Below are 15,954 nucleotides of genomic sequence, written 5' to 3' on the forward strand. Positions count from 1 at the left end.
GTGTCAAAGTTGTTTATATCACAACCATCAGTGTACTCTGTATCACCCAATATGCCTTTCAATCTTGTATGTGTATCTGCGGAAGCCAAATACAACATGTCGCTAGACTGGCAAGCAGTTTGTAAATGTTGTAGAAGGCATTAAAGGCAATGGCTTCATAGCACACCCTTATTCTTGTTATCTGGATGAGCACCAGCAAATATTCGCGAGAATGGTTGCGGCTCCCATTGTCTTCTTTATTTTACTCTGTTAAATGGGTCAAAACAGCTCTTTGAGTGGTAAAGGTTGCCGACCCCTGATATAAAACAATGAGCAGGTGGCGGGAAGTTGCGGTTTTGATAAAATGTTGGTTCGGGTGGATGATGACTTTAGTGATGCGGTTGCGGATGATATAATTGCCTATCCACGCATCTCTAACGCCCACGCAGCAACGAGCCTGCACTCTATCAATAATCCACACACCTGGACTTGATGAAAGGGAGCAGCATATATACCAGCAGACCCGAGGAACCTTTGCCAGAACGTCGCTAACCTTCCATGACTCCCCTGTCCTCCGTGATTGTGCCTTGTCACTCAACTCCCATCCGGATTCCTGACTGCTCTCCTCGATCCACGACCTCCCTGCTCAGACCCACACCACGCTGCCCTGCTCTTGCCCTTGACCTCTTGCCTGTCCATGACCTTCCTCTTCGCCTTGCCCTCTTGGATAACGACGAAAGATACAACCAACAATTACAGACAACAACCCTTGGTAACATTTACATATTTAATATTACAAATAGTCAACACTCATTCACTTTGAGTAGCATACACACGCCACGTATTCATCAGAGGTTTTAAATAAACCTTGTAAACCGCAGTCCTGCCCTGGTTGTCGTCTCCTTACCTTCTCTGGTACACAACAACGGGATTAGAGAATGATCTTGTACTGCCATCTAGTGCCTACTTGTAAGTTAGGTTTTCTTTCTGCATCCATCCATTTTTCTACCGCTTGTCCCTTGTGAGGACGCAGGGAGGCCTGGAGCCTATCTCAGCTGCATTCGGGCTTAAGGCGGTGTACACCCTGGACAAGTCGCCACCTCATCGCAGGGCCAACACAGATAGACAGACAACATTCACACTCACATTCACACACTAGGGCCTATTTAGTGTTGCCAATCAACCTATCCCCAGGTGCATGTCTTTGGAGGTGGGAGGAAGCAGCATTTTTGGTAAAAAAATAAATAAATAAATAAATAAAGAGTAAAACATCAATAGTTGTCTATCAAACTATGCATTTTGTTAGATATGTTACAATTTTTAATTTTTTGGGATTAAAGTTAGAAAATAATAATGAGATAGGCACCAGCGCCCCCCGCGAGCCCAAAGGTATTAAGTGGTAGAAAATGGATGGATGGATAACAAATTAATCAAATATCAAGCAAATGCAATGTTATTGAAAAAAGTCTTCAAAATTATCACTACTTCTTTTTCATCCATCCATTTCTACCGCTTATTCCCTTTTGGAGCCGCGGGGGGCGCTGGTGCCTATCTCAGCTGCATTCGGGCGGAAGGCGGTGTACACCCTGGACAAGCCGCTACCTCATCACAGGGCCAACACAGACGGACAGACAACATTCACACTCACATTCACACACTAGGGCCAAGTTAGTGTTTCCAATCAACCTATCCCCAGGTGCATGTCTTTGGAAGTGGGAGGAAGCCGCATTTGTTTGGTTAAAAGAATAAAAATAAAAAAAAATAAAAAAAGAGTAAAACATCAATAGTTGTCCATCAAACTATGCATTTTGTTAGATATGTTACAATTGTTATTTTTTTGGGATTAAAGTTAGAAAATAAATAATGAGATAGGTACCAGCGCCCCCGCGATCCCAAAGGGATTAAGCGGTAGGAAATGGATGGATTACAAATTAATCAAATGTCAAGCAGATGCAATGTTATCGAAAAAAGTATTCAAAAACATCACTACTTCTTTCTGCATCCATCCATTTTTCTACCGCTTATTCCCTTTTGGAGCCACGGGGGGCGCTGGTGCCTATCTCAGCTGCATTCGGGGGGAAGGCGGTGTACACCCTGGACAAGCCGCTACCTCATCACAGGGCCAACACAGATAGACAGACAACATTCACACTCACATTCACACACTAGGGCCAATTTAGTGTTGCCAATCAACCTATCCCCAGGTGCATGTCTTTGGAAGTGGGAGGAAGCCGCATTTGTTTGGTTAAAAAAAAAAAGATTATAACATCAATAGTTGTCTATCAAACCATGCATTTTGTTAGATATGCTACAATTGTTATTTTTGGGGATTAAAGTTAGAAAATAAATTAATAACAAGTTAATCAAGTATCAAGCAGATGCAATGTTATTGAAAAAAGGCTTCAAAAACATCACTACTTCTTTTTCAAACGCTGCTAAATCAGTCCTTTTAGTCTGCAACAATCACAAAAAACCCTGCAAAAAAGTCATTATCAATGCATTTTGTAGACTTATCTGCGTAGACTAAAGTCGGCTGGGATAGACTGTAGTTTACCTGGGATCCTGAACAGGGGTAGATGTGTTGCTTTAACAAAATCCTGTACAATTTTAGCCATTCAAATTGCAAATCACTTAAAGGCCTACAGAAATGAGATTTTCTTATTTTAACGGGGATAGCAGGTCCATTCTATGTGTCATATTTGATCATTTCGCGATATTGCCATATTTTTGCTTAAAGGATTTAGTAGAGAACATCGACGATAAAGTTCGCAACTTTTGGTCGCTAATAAAAAAGCCTTGCCTGTACCGGAAGTAGCAGACAATGACGTCACAAGGGTGAGGGCTCCTCACATCCTCACATTGTTTATAATGGGAGCCTCCAGCAGCAAGAGCTATTCGGACCGAGAAAACGACAATTTCCCCATTAATTTTATCGAGGATGAAAGATTCATGGATGATATTGATAGCGAAGGACTGGAAAAAATAATAATAATAAAATAAAGTTTTTTTTAAAAAGGCGATTGCATTGGGACGGATTCAGATGTTTTTAGACACATTTACTAGGATAATTCTGGGAAATCCCTTATCTTTCTATTGTGTTGCTAGTGTTTAAGTGAGATTATATAGTACCTGATGGTCGGAGGGGTGTGTCCACGGGTGTCTTGAGGCCAGTGTCTGAGGGAAGTCACGGCAGATACAAGGACGGCGCAAACTCCCCAGATCTCGGGTAAGAGGTGACTTTTTAACACAATTTTCCCACCGAAATCTGCCGATTGACAAGTGGTCGGGAACCATGTTCGCTTGACCGCTCTGATCCATAGTAAAGCTTCACCTCCGGGAATTTTAAACAAGGAATCACCGTGTGTTTGTGTGGCTAAAGGCTAAAGCTTCCCAACTCCGTCTTTCTACTTTGACTTGTCCCTTATTAATTGAACAAATTGCAAAAGATTCAGCAACACAGATGTCCAGAATACTGTTTAATTGCGCGATGAAAAGGGCCACAAACGGTGCTGCGCTAATATTTCCTGACAGTCCGTGACGTCACGCGCACGCGTCATCATTCCGCGGCGTTTTCAACAAGAAACTCCGGGAAATTTAAAATTGCAATTTAGTAAACTAAACCGGCCGTATTGGCATGTGTTGCAATGTTAATATTTCATAATTGATATATAAACTATCAGACTGCGTGGTCGGTAGTAGTGGGTTTCAGTGGGCCTTTAAAAAATTTTTGGGGAAGATTAACATGTCTATAAACCTATTTTTCCAAAATGTTTTGACATGGGGCGCATGCAGACAAAGGGAAAAATGTAAGGGGCCACTTTGATACATTTTGCTCACTTTAGATGCTAAAACCACTCAGGTCAACACTGTCCTGGACAAACATGGAGGACACCTCATTTGGTCTTTTGCCTGATCCCGGGAATTGAACAACAAAAAACTAACCGCTCCACTCACAAAACCTCTCTTTTTAAGGTCCTCATTTGGAACCTGGAGATCGGCGAGCCAGTGAAGATGATTGACTGCCACACGGACGTCATCCTCAGCATGTCCTTCAACACAGACGGCAGTCTTTTGGCCACCAGCTGTAAGGACAAGAACCTGCGAGTAATAGAGCCGCGTTCTGGGAGAGTGCTTCAGGTTCGACACAAATGTGTTTCTGCCTCTAGTATAAGATTTAAAGCATTATCTTTTTTAAAAGTTCCATTGCATTTTGGCAGGGGTCAGCAACCCATGGCTCTTTGATCACTCTAATGTGGCTCAGCTGCATAATTTCAGACCCACCCGATTATCCCGAGAGATTTCAGGAGTTAAATGCCTCTCTCAGATTTTCACCTCGTCGATATATATAGAGAGCTTGCAGTCCTCTAAAATGTGTCCTCTTGCCTGCTTTTACACAACGTCACATGTAGGCTGCCGTTTTTACTGATAAACGACAATGATTGCAAGGCATACTTACTCAACAGCCATACAGGTCACACTGAGAGTTGTGATATAAACAACTTTAACACTTTTACTAATATGACCCACACTATGAACCCACCCCAAACAAGAATGACAAACACATTTCAGGAGAACATCCGCACTGTAACACAACATAAACAGAACAAATACCCAGAATCCCATGCATCCCTAACTATTCCGGGCTACATTATACACCCCCGTTAGCACAAATACCCCACCCCCCCAACCCCGCCCACCTCAACCGACGAATGGAGTAGGGGGGGGGGGGGGGGATGGAATTTTGGGTGCTAGCAGGGGTGAAGTGAAGTATATTTATATAGCGCTTTTCTCTTGTGACTCAAAGCACTTTACATGGTGAAATCCAATATCTAAGTTACATTTAACCCAGTGTGGGTGGCACTGGGAGCAGGTGGGTAAAGTGTCTTGCCCAAGGACACAACGGCAGTGACTAGGTTGGTGGAAGCGGGAATCAAACCTGGAACCTTCAAGTTGCTGGCACGGCCACTATGCCAACCGAGCTATACCGGGGGTGCATAATGTAGCCCGGAAGACTTAGGGATGCATGGGATTCTGGGTATTTGTTCGGTTCTGTTTAGGTTGTGTTACAGTGTGGATGTTCTCCAGAAATGTGTTTGTCATTCTTGTTTGGTGTGGGTTCACCGTGTGGCGCATATTAGTAAGAGTGTTAAAGTTGTTTATATCACAACTCTCAGTGTAACCTGTATGGCTACTGAACAAGTACGCGTTACAGTCGTCTAAGTGTGTCTGTGGAAACCATGTATAACTCGTGGCTGGGGTATGCTAGATATTGGTACATGTTGTAGGGGGCGGTAAAGGCAGCGCCTTTAAAGAATGCCCGTATTAATATTGAAGGGTGAAAATCAGCAGACATTCGCGAGAAATGTTGCTCTGAATTTCGGGAGTCTCATTAAGGTGCGGGCCGCATACGTAGCAAAAAGAAGAAAAAAAAAAAAAACTGTGCATGCAGAGTTATTTCATTTTAAAATTTCAAAAGATTTTTGTGGCTCCCATTGTTTTCTTTATTTTGTGAAATAAAGAGTGGTAAAGGTTACCAACCCCTGCATTTTGGTATAGAGCTGTGACCCTAAATTACTTCTTCGACTTCAGGTTTGATCCAAGATCAGATCTCTCTGACCATCTTTAATAACAAATACTAGCCGACTTCGGTAGTTGTATCTTCAGCAGTCATTAATGACTCATTTTTTCACTTCTAATACAATACCGATATTGGAGCTTTTTGTTGTACAGAGCAGGGGTGCCAAACTCATTTTAGCTCAGGGGCCACATGGAGGAAAATCTATTCCCAAGGAGGCCGGACAAGTAAAATCATGGGACAATAAACTAAAGATAAAGACAATTTCCAAGTTGTTTTTTCAGTTTAAAACCAGACCAAGCGCATTCTGAAAATGTACAAATCATAATGTATTTTATTTACACCTACATGTTGCGCTTAATAGTATTCTATTTTTGATTTGTTGTTATAAATGACGTAATAGTGTTCATCAGTCAAATAGGTGGAATTAAGTCTGGCAGAGTTATAAAATGCTCCAATTGGTGTTAATTTTAATCCGTCAGACCATTAAATAAATAACATCTAAATAAATTACAGAATATTATTCATGTGATTTGCTTATTTTCCTCAACTGTGTGGTTTATTTATTCTTTTTAAGAGCTGCATTTTCTCTAACAAAACTTGTGAATACGGACTCATCTCATTAATCACACTTGCTGGAATAAAAAAGACAATATAACATACATCCATAAACCTGGATGCATATGCAAAAGTGCGATAAATGTATCTGTACAGTTATTTATATATATTTACCTTATTGCTTTTTTTTATCCTGCACTACCAAAAGCCAATGCAACATTTTGTTTTTATTTGTACTATCCATCCATCCATTTTCTACCGCTTATTCCCTTTCGGGGTTGCGGGGGGCTCTGGTGCCTATCTCAGCTACAATCGGGCGGAAAGCCACCTCATCGCAGGGCCAACACAGATAGACAGACAACATTCACACTCACATTCACACACTAGGGCCAATTTAGTGTTGCCAATCAACCTATCCCCAGGTGCATGTCTTTGGAGGTGGGAGGAAGCCGGAGTACCCGGAGGGAACCCACGCATTCACGGGGAGAACATGCAAACTCCACACAGAAAGATCCCGAGCCTGGATTTGAACCCAGGACTGCAGTAACTTTGTATTGTGAGGCAGACGCACTAACCCCTCTGCCACCATGAAGCCCCTTATTTGTACTATAAAGTTCAAATTTGAATGACAATAAAAAGGAAGTCTAAAAGTTTTTTTTTTTTAAAGTCATATATATATTATTTCAGCATATTTATGTGTGCCCAGAGAATATGTCCCCGGTCATAAGTACAACACACAATGTACAGATTATCAAAAGTATTTTTGGGGGGATAGAAATGTCACAGGTTACATTACCAACATCATATTGGACAATCAAGGTATGAAAGTAACAATCCACATGTTGTACACTATCACTAATAAGCATCTTAAGTATGTAGTGTCCAAACATGGAAGTGTTGCCCCTATCTTAAAGGCCTACTGAAATGAGATTTTCTTATATAAACGGGGATAGCAGGTCCATTCTATGTGTCATACTTGATCATTTCGCGATATTGCCATATTTTTGCTGAAAGGATTTAGTAGAGAACATCGACGATAAAGTTAGCAACTTTTGGTCGCTAATAAAAAAAGCCCTTGCCTTTACCGGAAGTAGCAGACGATGTGCGCGTGACGTCACGGGTTGTAGGGCTCCTCACATCCTCACATTGTTTAGAATGTGAGCCTCCAGCAGCAAGAGCTATTCGGACCGAGAAAGCGACAATTTCACCATAAATTTGAGCGAGGATGAAAGATTCGTGGATGAGGAAAGTTAGAGTGAATAACACAAAAAAACAAGGGACGGCTCCAGTGTGAGCATTTTTGATGTAATTAGACACATTTACTAGGATAATTCTGGAAGATCCCTTATCTACTTTTTGTTTTAATAGTGTTTTAGTGAGATTGTAAAGTCATACCTGAAAGCCGGATGGCTGCGGTGAACGCCAATGTCTCTCAGAGAGTCCGAGGAGCCAAAAACACAGCTGCCTTTTTGAATTGCAGGAGGAAGTCGCATAATCCACTGAAGTCTCTGGTAAGAGCCGACTTAACATCACAATTTTCCCATCCAAAAACTTGCTGGTAGACGTAGAGAAACATGTTCGCTTGGCCGCTTTGTGTTAAAGCTTCACAACAAACACAGAAAAACCGGCTGTGTTTTTGTGCTAAAGGCAGCTGCAATACACCGCTTTCCACCAACAGCATTCTTCTTTATAGTCTCCCTCATTAATTGAACAAATTGCAAAAGATTCAGCAACACAGATGTCCAAATTACTGTGTAAATATGCGATGAAAAGAGACTACTTTTAGCCGTGTGTGGTGCCGGGCTAATATGTCCCCTCCAACCCGAGACGTCACAAGCACGCGTCATCATACGTGCCATTCCGCGACGTTTTCAACAAGAAACTCCGCGAGAAATTTTAAATTATAATTTAGTAAACTAAATCGGCCGTATTGGCATGTGTTGCAATGATAATATTTCATCATTGATATATAAACTATCAGACTGCGTGGTCGGTAGTAGTGGGTTTTAGTAGGCCTTTAACACAGCACATAGCTCCGCCCCCTCTGAGGTCATGTGCTCTTGCCACAAGGAATACAAAAAATTGCTATTGCGACATCCAGTGGACACATTTAGGACTGCAGTTTCTTTAATTCAAAATTTTGAGATCATTTTTATATTTGGCCAACTCAACTCGCTAGCCGGATAAAACCTGCCGTAAGTTTGACTTCCCCGGTTTAGAGGAACTTGGACTTCACTTTGGCCGATCCTCGCATTGACATTTTTTAGTAATGTGATGATTTATGAATCTAAGGCAGGGGTGTCGAACGTACGGCCCACGGCACGCATCAGGCCCGCGGACAGGTTATATCTGATTTTGCTAAGTATAAAAATGAGACAACATTTTTGAATGACAGAAACTGCTGTTCTAAATGTGTCCACTAGATGTCACAATAGCAATTCTTTGTATCTTTGTAGATGATGCTACATATGTAAATAAAAAATAAACCATATGAAGTTAGTGCACCAGTTGAGGAAAATGAGTAAACTACATATATAACATCCTGTAATTTGATTTAGGTATTATTTATTTATCTTGATAAATTGAAAATTAAGACCAATGAGTTGAATGTTTTCTGTCTATCTGTGTTGGCCTGGCTATGAGGTGGCGACTTGTCCAGGGGGTACCCCGCCCTCTACCCGAAGCAGCTTAGATAGGCTCCAGCAACCCCCGCAACTCCGGAAGGGTCAAGCGGTGGAAAAATGGATGGATGAAGTTGACTGATGAATATTATCACATTATTTATCCAGAAAGTAAAAGTAATGACAAATAAAAATAGAATACTATTAACCGCATCATAAGTGTAAAAAATTCCCAACAGCATTAGGATTTGTACATTTTCAGAATCTGCTTGTTCCATTTTTAAACAAAAAAAAAAACAATCTGAAGTTGTCTTTACGCTTAAGTTATCGTGCCGTGATTTTACCGGTCCGGCATTCTGGGAGTAGATTTTTCTCCATGTGGCCCCCCATCTAAAATTAGTTTGACACCTCTGATCTAAGCTGTTGCTCTAGCTTGTTTACTTCAGATGCAGTCAGTAGTCATTTGTTCAACCTCATCACTTATACTAGTGGTGTTCCTCAAGGTTCCGTGTTAAGTCCTCTCTTTTTTTTTTCATAATTTGGGTTATTTAACTGGTGGCCCCACAAGTTCAGTTCAACAAACTTGTAAGATACTCACATTTTTGCAGCAGACTCTTAAAAACATTAGACTTCTATTAGAGGGATGATTTGCAGTGAATCTAACCGTAAATCTTGAATTTTTCAAAGTATTTCAATGTTGGGAATCTGCACTTTTGCACGATATACTAGTTACTATGGTAATCTAAGTAGTTACTATGGTAATATAAGTAGTTACTATGGTAATATAAGTCACACCAGCTCAGACGGGGCACCAAGCAGTGTGGGTGGGGAGTGTTTCCACAGAGGCCAGCCTGAAATGGTGTCAGGGACCGACGCGGAAGGGGATTTCTACAACAGAGTTCTAAAGCTTAGTTATATATCAGATATAGGTGTTTTGTCTACCTTTGACATTCATATTTCGCTGTGTTGGTTGCAAATGTGTAGCATTTCGCTTGATTGTAAAGTATGTTGATCAAAGGGGGTGTGACGTTCGTATGTTTTCAATATTCCATGTTTTATCGTTCATAGTAAATATTGTCAATCCCACGTTCTTTATGTTCATGTACAGTCTGGGTGTCTCATTCGGTAAAAAAGGTTTTAATTCCATTCTGTTTTGTTAAGGTGGTCTGTCATAACGTTTTAGCATTCAATCAGACATTATTGTGAGGTTTTGTAATAGAGTTCTTAAAAATAGATATACCGGCCCCCAGACAGATTTTTTTCTTTAAAATTTGGCTCCCAAGTCAAAATAATTGTCAAGGCCTGGTCTACTGTATGGTTGTCCGCAATATACAATATAAGACTAATAGTGAAGCGAGAAGTGTGACAATGTGTCTCTTCATTTCTGTTAGTTTTTCGTGGTTTTGTATTTACTTCCTGATCAGTGCTCTTGTTTTGTTGTATTTCCTGTTTTATTCACGGAGCACTGTTTTTCCCTTTTCGTTGATTGGCAGCGGTTCACACCTGCTGTCAATCACACTAGTGTCTATTTATGTTTCACTCGAGCACTCCTCAGTGCTCGATGATAATATTATGTTGAGAACGTTTATCTGCACGACTGCTTTATGTTTGCTTTTGTTATTTTCTTATGAGTATTAAATATTCTTACCTTCGCTCTACTCTCCTGGATTCTTGCATACTCGGGGACACACAACTGCAGACATGCGAGTTCCTAACAGAGAAGTCCTGGATATGTGACCCCCCCCACATTGATTGATTGATTGAAACTTTTATTAGTAGATTGCACAGTTCAGTACATATTCCGTACAATTGACCACTAAATGGTAACACCCGAATAAGTTTTTCAACTTGTTTAAGTCGGGGTCCACGTAAATCATTTTATGGTAAAACAATGAGTTGAAAATCCCTGCAGTACATGAATCTATTTTAGTTTGACATCCCACCATACTTGCCAACCCTCCCGGATTTTCCAGGAGACTCCCAAATTTCAGCGCCTCTCCTGAAAACCTCCCGGGACAAATTTTCTCCCGAAAATCTCCCGAAATTCAGGTGGAGCTGGAGGCCACGCCCCCTCCAGCTCCATGCGGTCCTGAGTGAGGACAGCCTGTTTTCACGCCGCTTTCCCACAATATAAACAGAGTGCCTGCCCAATGGCGTTATAACTGTAGAATGATCGAGGGCGAGTTCTTGGTTTCTTATCTGGGTTCATTGTTAGAGAGTTTCATTGACGTCCTCCCAGCGCGGTAACAACACACAACAACAGCAGTCACGTTATAGTCTACCGTAAAGAGGTTTCTCTGCCGTAAACAGCAATGTTGTGACACTCTTAAACAGGACAATACTGCCATCTACTGTACATGCATATGTGACAATAACATATACGGCTTTTAGAGAGTGCAGTGCACAACTGCGCACACAACGAGATGAAGATGTAAGATTCCAGACTCTAGTGCGTTTGATGAAAGCACTTTTGTGCGTGCCATACAGCAATGCATCATCAGAGAGAGTGTTCAGCATGGTTAGAAAAATAGTGAGAGAATAGAACAAGGATGGACAATTCAACCCTTAACTCAACAATGAGTAGATGAGTGTTATGTGTGTGTATATGTGTAACTAAATGAACACTGAAATTCACGTATTTCTTGACTTGGTGAATTCTAGCTGTAAATATACTCCAACCCGCCCCCAACCACACCCCACCTCCCGAAATCGGAGGTCTCAAGGTTGGCAAGTATGCATCCCACTGAAGCTCCACTGTCTTTGTGTCACTCCGCCAGCAAGCCAGCTACAAGAACCACCGTGTAAACCGTGTGGTTTTCCTGGGTAACCTGAAGCGACTACTCACCACAGGCGTCTCTCGTTGGAACACACGTCAGATTGCCCTTTGGGATCAGGTCTGTTGTCTCCTCAGCGTGGCACGTTTCCATAACGCCCAACCAAAGGCTGTGTGTTTGTGTTGCGTCAATGTGGTTTTGTTCGCTCTTTTCCAGGAGGATCTGTCCATGCCAATAGTGGAGGAGGACATAGACGGTCTTTCAGGGCTGTTGTTCCCCTTCTACGATGCTGACACACACATGTTATACCTGGCAGGCAAGGTCAGCTATACTCGCATTTCTAATTTGAATAACTATCATAACATAGGAATATGACAATAGAAACACAAATAAGGGCTGGGCGATATATCCATATACACTACATATCGCGGGTTTGTCTCTGTGCGATATAAAAAATGACTATATCGTGATATTTGAGTATCCGTTCTCATAAAGTTAAAGTTTTAACTGCTTGTGAGGCATAACGCTGACAGATTTGGTCCTCCGAGGATGCGTCGGCAAGAACACAACAAAAGGTAGGAAATAAAGGATTTATTAAACTCAAAACAGGCTAGAACAAAAACACTGGTGCTAAGAGAAAAAGGTAAACAAATGGCGGAAGCATGGAGGCTAGGAATATGAACAGAAACACTATACTTGGCACAAAGGCACAAAAAGTGAAAAACAAAACAACTAGCATGAAAGCTAGGAATAAAATAAAGCTTAGCGTGGAAGCTAGCGAGATAGAGCATGAAAAAAAAAAGTCATCAGCAGTTGCGCGAAAGCAAACTAGAGTCCGACAATGAATGACGAAAAGGGCCGAGCTTAAATAAGGCAGTAATCAAAATAGAAACAGGTGTGCGTCGGAAACGAGGGGCAGGTGGACTAATAAGCTACCATGGTGACAAAGCAAACAGGAAATAAGGAGTCATACGGAGAGATATACAAAAAATGGAAACAGAACAACAAACTGTAAAGATCCGAGCAGCGGAACCAACCATAACACCTGTAGTGGCATTACACTACAGGTGTTATGGTTTAAACAGGGGGGGGTGACGGCAAACACCAGAGAGCAGTAATTTTCAATGATTTATTATATATATTAACCATATACAGTGTATAATATATATACATATATATATACATACATACATATATATATATATATACACATATATATACATACATACATATATATATATACACATATATATACATACATACATACATACATATACACATATATATACATACATACATACATACATACATACATATATATATATATATATATATATATATATATATATATATATATATATATATATATATATATATATATATATATATATATATATATATATATATATATATATAATAAAACAATAGAAAATAAACTAAGGAAATGGAGTGTTATCCGTCCGAATGCAATCGCTTTTTTTTTTCTTTCTAGTCCGTCACTATCAATATCCTCATCCTCAAACACAAATCTTTCATCCTCGCTGAAATTAATGGGGAAATTGTCGTTTTCTCGGTCCGAATAGCTGTTGTTGTTGAAGGTTCCCATTAAAAACAACGTGAATATGTGAAGAGCCATCAACACGTGACGTCATCGTCAGCGACTTCCGGTAGAGGCAGGGCTTTTCTCTCAGCACCGAAAGTTGCAAACTTTATCGTGGATGTTCTCTACTAAATCCTTTCAGCAAAAATATGGCAATATGGCGAAATGATCAAGTATGACACATAGAATGGACCTGCCATCCCCGTTTAAATAAGAAAATCTAATTTCAGTAGGCCTTTGAATAAATCAAATATGTACTCACACTCTCGTCTGGCTCGTGCCAATCATCCTTTGCGTGGAAGAAGCAAAACAAAACCAAGTCCTAGTTTGACAGTTGTTGCACGCGTTGTTACAAGTACGCACCGTTTTTCACGTCATGATATCAAGATATAATTAGAGATCGCAACGTTGTGTATGTGCTGAATGCTTCATTTATGGTCATGGTAAAAGCTTAACTCTTTTACGTTTTTCTCACATTTGATTTATTTTATTTAGACTTGCCGAGTGGGTGGATTATGAAACTTTTTAAAACAAGATTTAAGAATTTTGAAACAAGATAACATACAAATAATAAACACAATGCTTAAATTGGAACTATCCATCTATCTATTTCCTACCGCTTATTCCCTTTGGGGTTGCTGGTGTCTATCTCAGCTACAATCGGGCGGAAGGCGGGATACACCCTGGACATGTCGCCACCTCATTGCAGAAATTGGAACTACGACTAGTAGTTCCAATTTCTACAATGAGGTGCTACTAAACGTCATACTAATTACACCTTTTACAAAGTGATCACTACAAACTTGCGCGTTCGACTCTGCTCCCTTGGTCTGGAGAGCTATATTCAAGACCCACTACTGTCATCGCTTTTCCGAAAATCTCGACATCTTTCGCCCTTCTTGATTACCTCTCGAGGAACTCCAAAGAAACATTTCTTCTTTTCACGATTTGCACGGTTCCAACAGCCTTAAACAGACCTGGCAAATTAAGGCCCGGGGGCCACATGCTTTTCAATCTGGCCTGCCGAGCATTCCCAAATATTTTTTTTTAATCTTTAAAATGGAAAGTGTAGTTGCCATTATGATGTGCAGTCATGTTTTCTACTGATCGTAAGTCTTCAACTATACTAAGTATTTCAATGGTTGGAATCTGTGCTTATGGATGATGTACCAGTTACTATGGTAATCTAATTAGTTACTATGGTATTCTAATTAGTTACTATGGTAATCTAATTAGTTACTATGGTAATAAACGTCACAGGAACTCAGACGAGGCACCAAGCAGTGTTGGTGGGAAGCGTTTCCACAGATGTGGAAGGAAATTTTCACAACAAAGTTCTAAACCTTAGTGATGTATCAGATACGTCAGATTGTATGTTTGTTTATTTTGTACCCTTCGCGTTCATATTTCAGTGTTTGTTGCATTTTTGTTCCGTTTCACTTGATTGTAAAATATGTCGATCGAAAGTGGGTGTAACGTTCATATTTTGTCAATATTCAGTGTTTTATCCTTCATAGAAAAATTTAAAATTCAATGTTTTTAAGGCGGTCTGTCATAACGTTTTTAGCATACAATCAGATATTATTGTGAGGTTTTGTATTATTGTTCATAAAAATAGATATACCGGCCCCCCAGACACATTTTTTTCTCAAAATATGGCCCCCGAGTCAAAATAATTGCCCAGGCCTGTCATATGCGGTTGCAGACTCGGACGACGCAAACACTTGGCGGGGAAACAAGCAACCTGAGCAGCATTGAGGCTCTGACTCTCTTGAAGTAGTGTTGCTATTTCCCATGCCAACAAACGAAGAAAGTGCTCACAAGTACAGTAAGACTTCACTTTTCGAAATATGCTTACTCGATGCTAGTTTATATTGGAGTTGCCATAGATATTCTACGGATTGCCATTAGCCATTAACTCCTTTAAATTTGGTAATAAAACTATAACCAAGTTGAACGTTACAATCAATAGTTGGTGTTAAAGTACAAGACTTAATGAAATACTTTTAATGCGCAACAAAAGACTAGGTTTTCAACTTAAGGGCAAAGACTACTTCCTGAGTAGGCAACGGCCCGTTGACTATACACTACTGCCATCTAACGTCTTGCAATTGCAACTGCATACAAAGTCTACTATACGATACTTGCAAACGACACTCAGAAGTGTAAGAAATATTTAATATCGAATCCCAAGGGGACTGGAAATTGATAACGTATAGTTTCAAAAGTAAAAGGTACCCATCCTTAGTAGAAAAATCACCTCTTGTTAGTAGTAAAGATGTCAGACACCCACTCAAAACATCCTGTGCCCTTCACATTAAAAAGGTATCTCCGGTTAACCAAAGCAATATACATAAACAATAACAGTACAGTTTCCATTCAAATAACTCTCCCCACCAATGCGATTAAATATTGATACTACCAATGTCACATTAAAGGCCTACTGAAACCCACTACTACCGACCACGCAGTCTGATAGTTTATATATCAATGCGCGTGACATCACAGATTCTAACACCGATCACAGCTAAAAGTCATCTACTTTAATCGCATAATTCCACAGTATTCTGGACATCTGTGTTGCTGAATCTTTTGCAATTTCTTCAATTAATAATGGAGACATCAAAGAAAAAAGCTGTTGGTGGAAAGCGGTGTATTGCTGCTGGCTGTAGCAACACAAACACAGCCGGTGTTTCTTTGTTTACATTCCCTAAAGATGACAGTGAAGCTTTAATATGGAACAGAGCGGTCAAACGAACATGGTTCCCCTACCACATGTCAAATGGCAGGTTTCGGTGAGAAAATTGTGGTAATAAGTCGTCTCTTACCAAAGACATGAGAGGAGTG

At 40.4% G+C, this 15,954-nt stretch overlaps 1 protein-coding gene and 1 long non-coding RNA gene across 7 annotated transcripts in view; one reads left to right on the forward strand and one right to left on the reverse strand.

Moving 5' to 3' along the window:
• The window catches only part of coro2ba (coronin, actin binding protein, 2Ba), a 158,077-nt gene that overhangs the window by 118,793 nt on the left and 23,330 nt on the right, over positions 1–15,954 (forward strand). For all 3 annotated transcript variants that reach the window (XM_061887642.1, XM_061887641.1, XM_061887640.1), the window contains 3 exons: positions 3,952–4,116; positions 11,511–11,627; positions 11,724–11,828. In XM_061887642.1, the coding sequence (XP_061743626.1) occupies positions 3,952–4,116; positions 11,511–11,627; positions 11,724–11,828 (387 nt within the window). The remainder of the gene's footprint in view (positions 1–3,951; positions 4,117–11,510; positions 11,628–11,723; positions 11,829–15,954) is intronic.
• Positions 1–15,954, reverse strand: part of LOC133543155 (uncharacterized) — a 144,855-nt gene that overhangs the window by 103,944 nt on the left and 24,957 nt on the right. The window contains exon 3 of one of the 4 annotated variants that reach the window (XR_009804331.1): positions 3,934–4,061. The exons of the other annotated variants lie outside the window; for them this stretch is intronic. This is a non-coding gene — a long non-coding RNA (uncharacterized LOC133543155). The remainder of the gene's footprint in view (positions 1–3,933; positions 4,062–15,954) is intronic. 4 annotated transcript variants of the gene reach the window in all.

The sequence above is a fragment of the Nerophis ophidion genome, linkage group LG25 (genome assembly GCF_033978795.1).
Source record: "Nerophis ophidion isolate RoL-2023_Sa linkage group LG25, RoL_Noph_v1.0, whole genome shotgun sequence".
Lineage (NCBI taxonomy): Eukaryota > Metazoa > Chordata > Actinopteri > Syngnathiformes > Syngnathidae > Nerophis > Nerophis ophidion.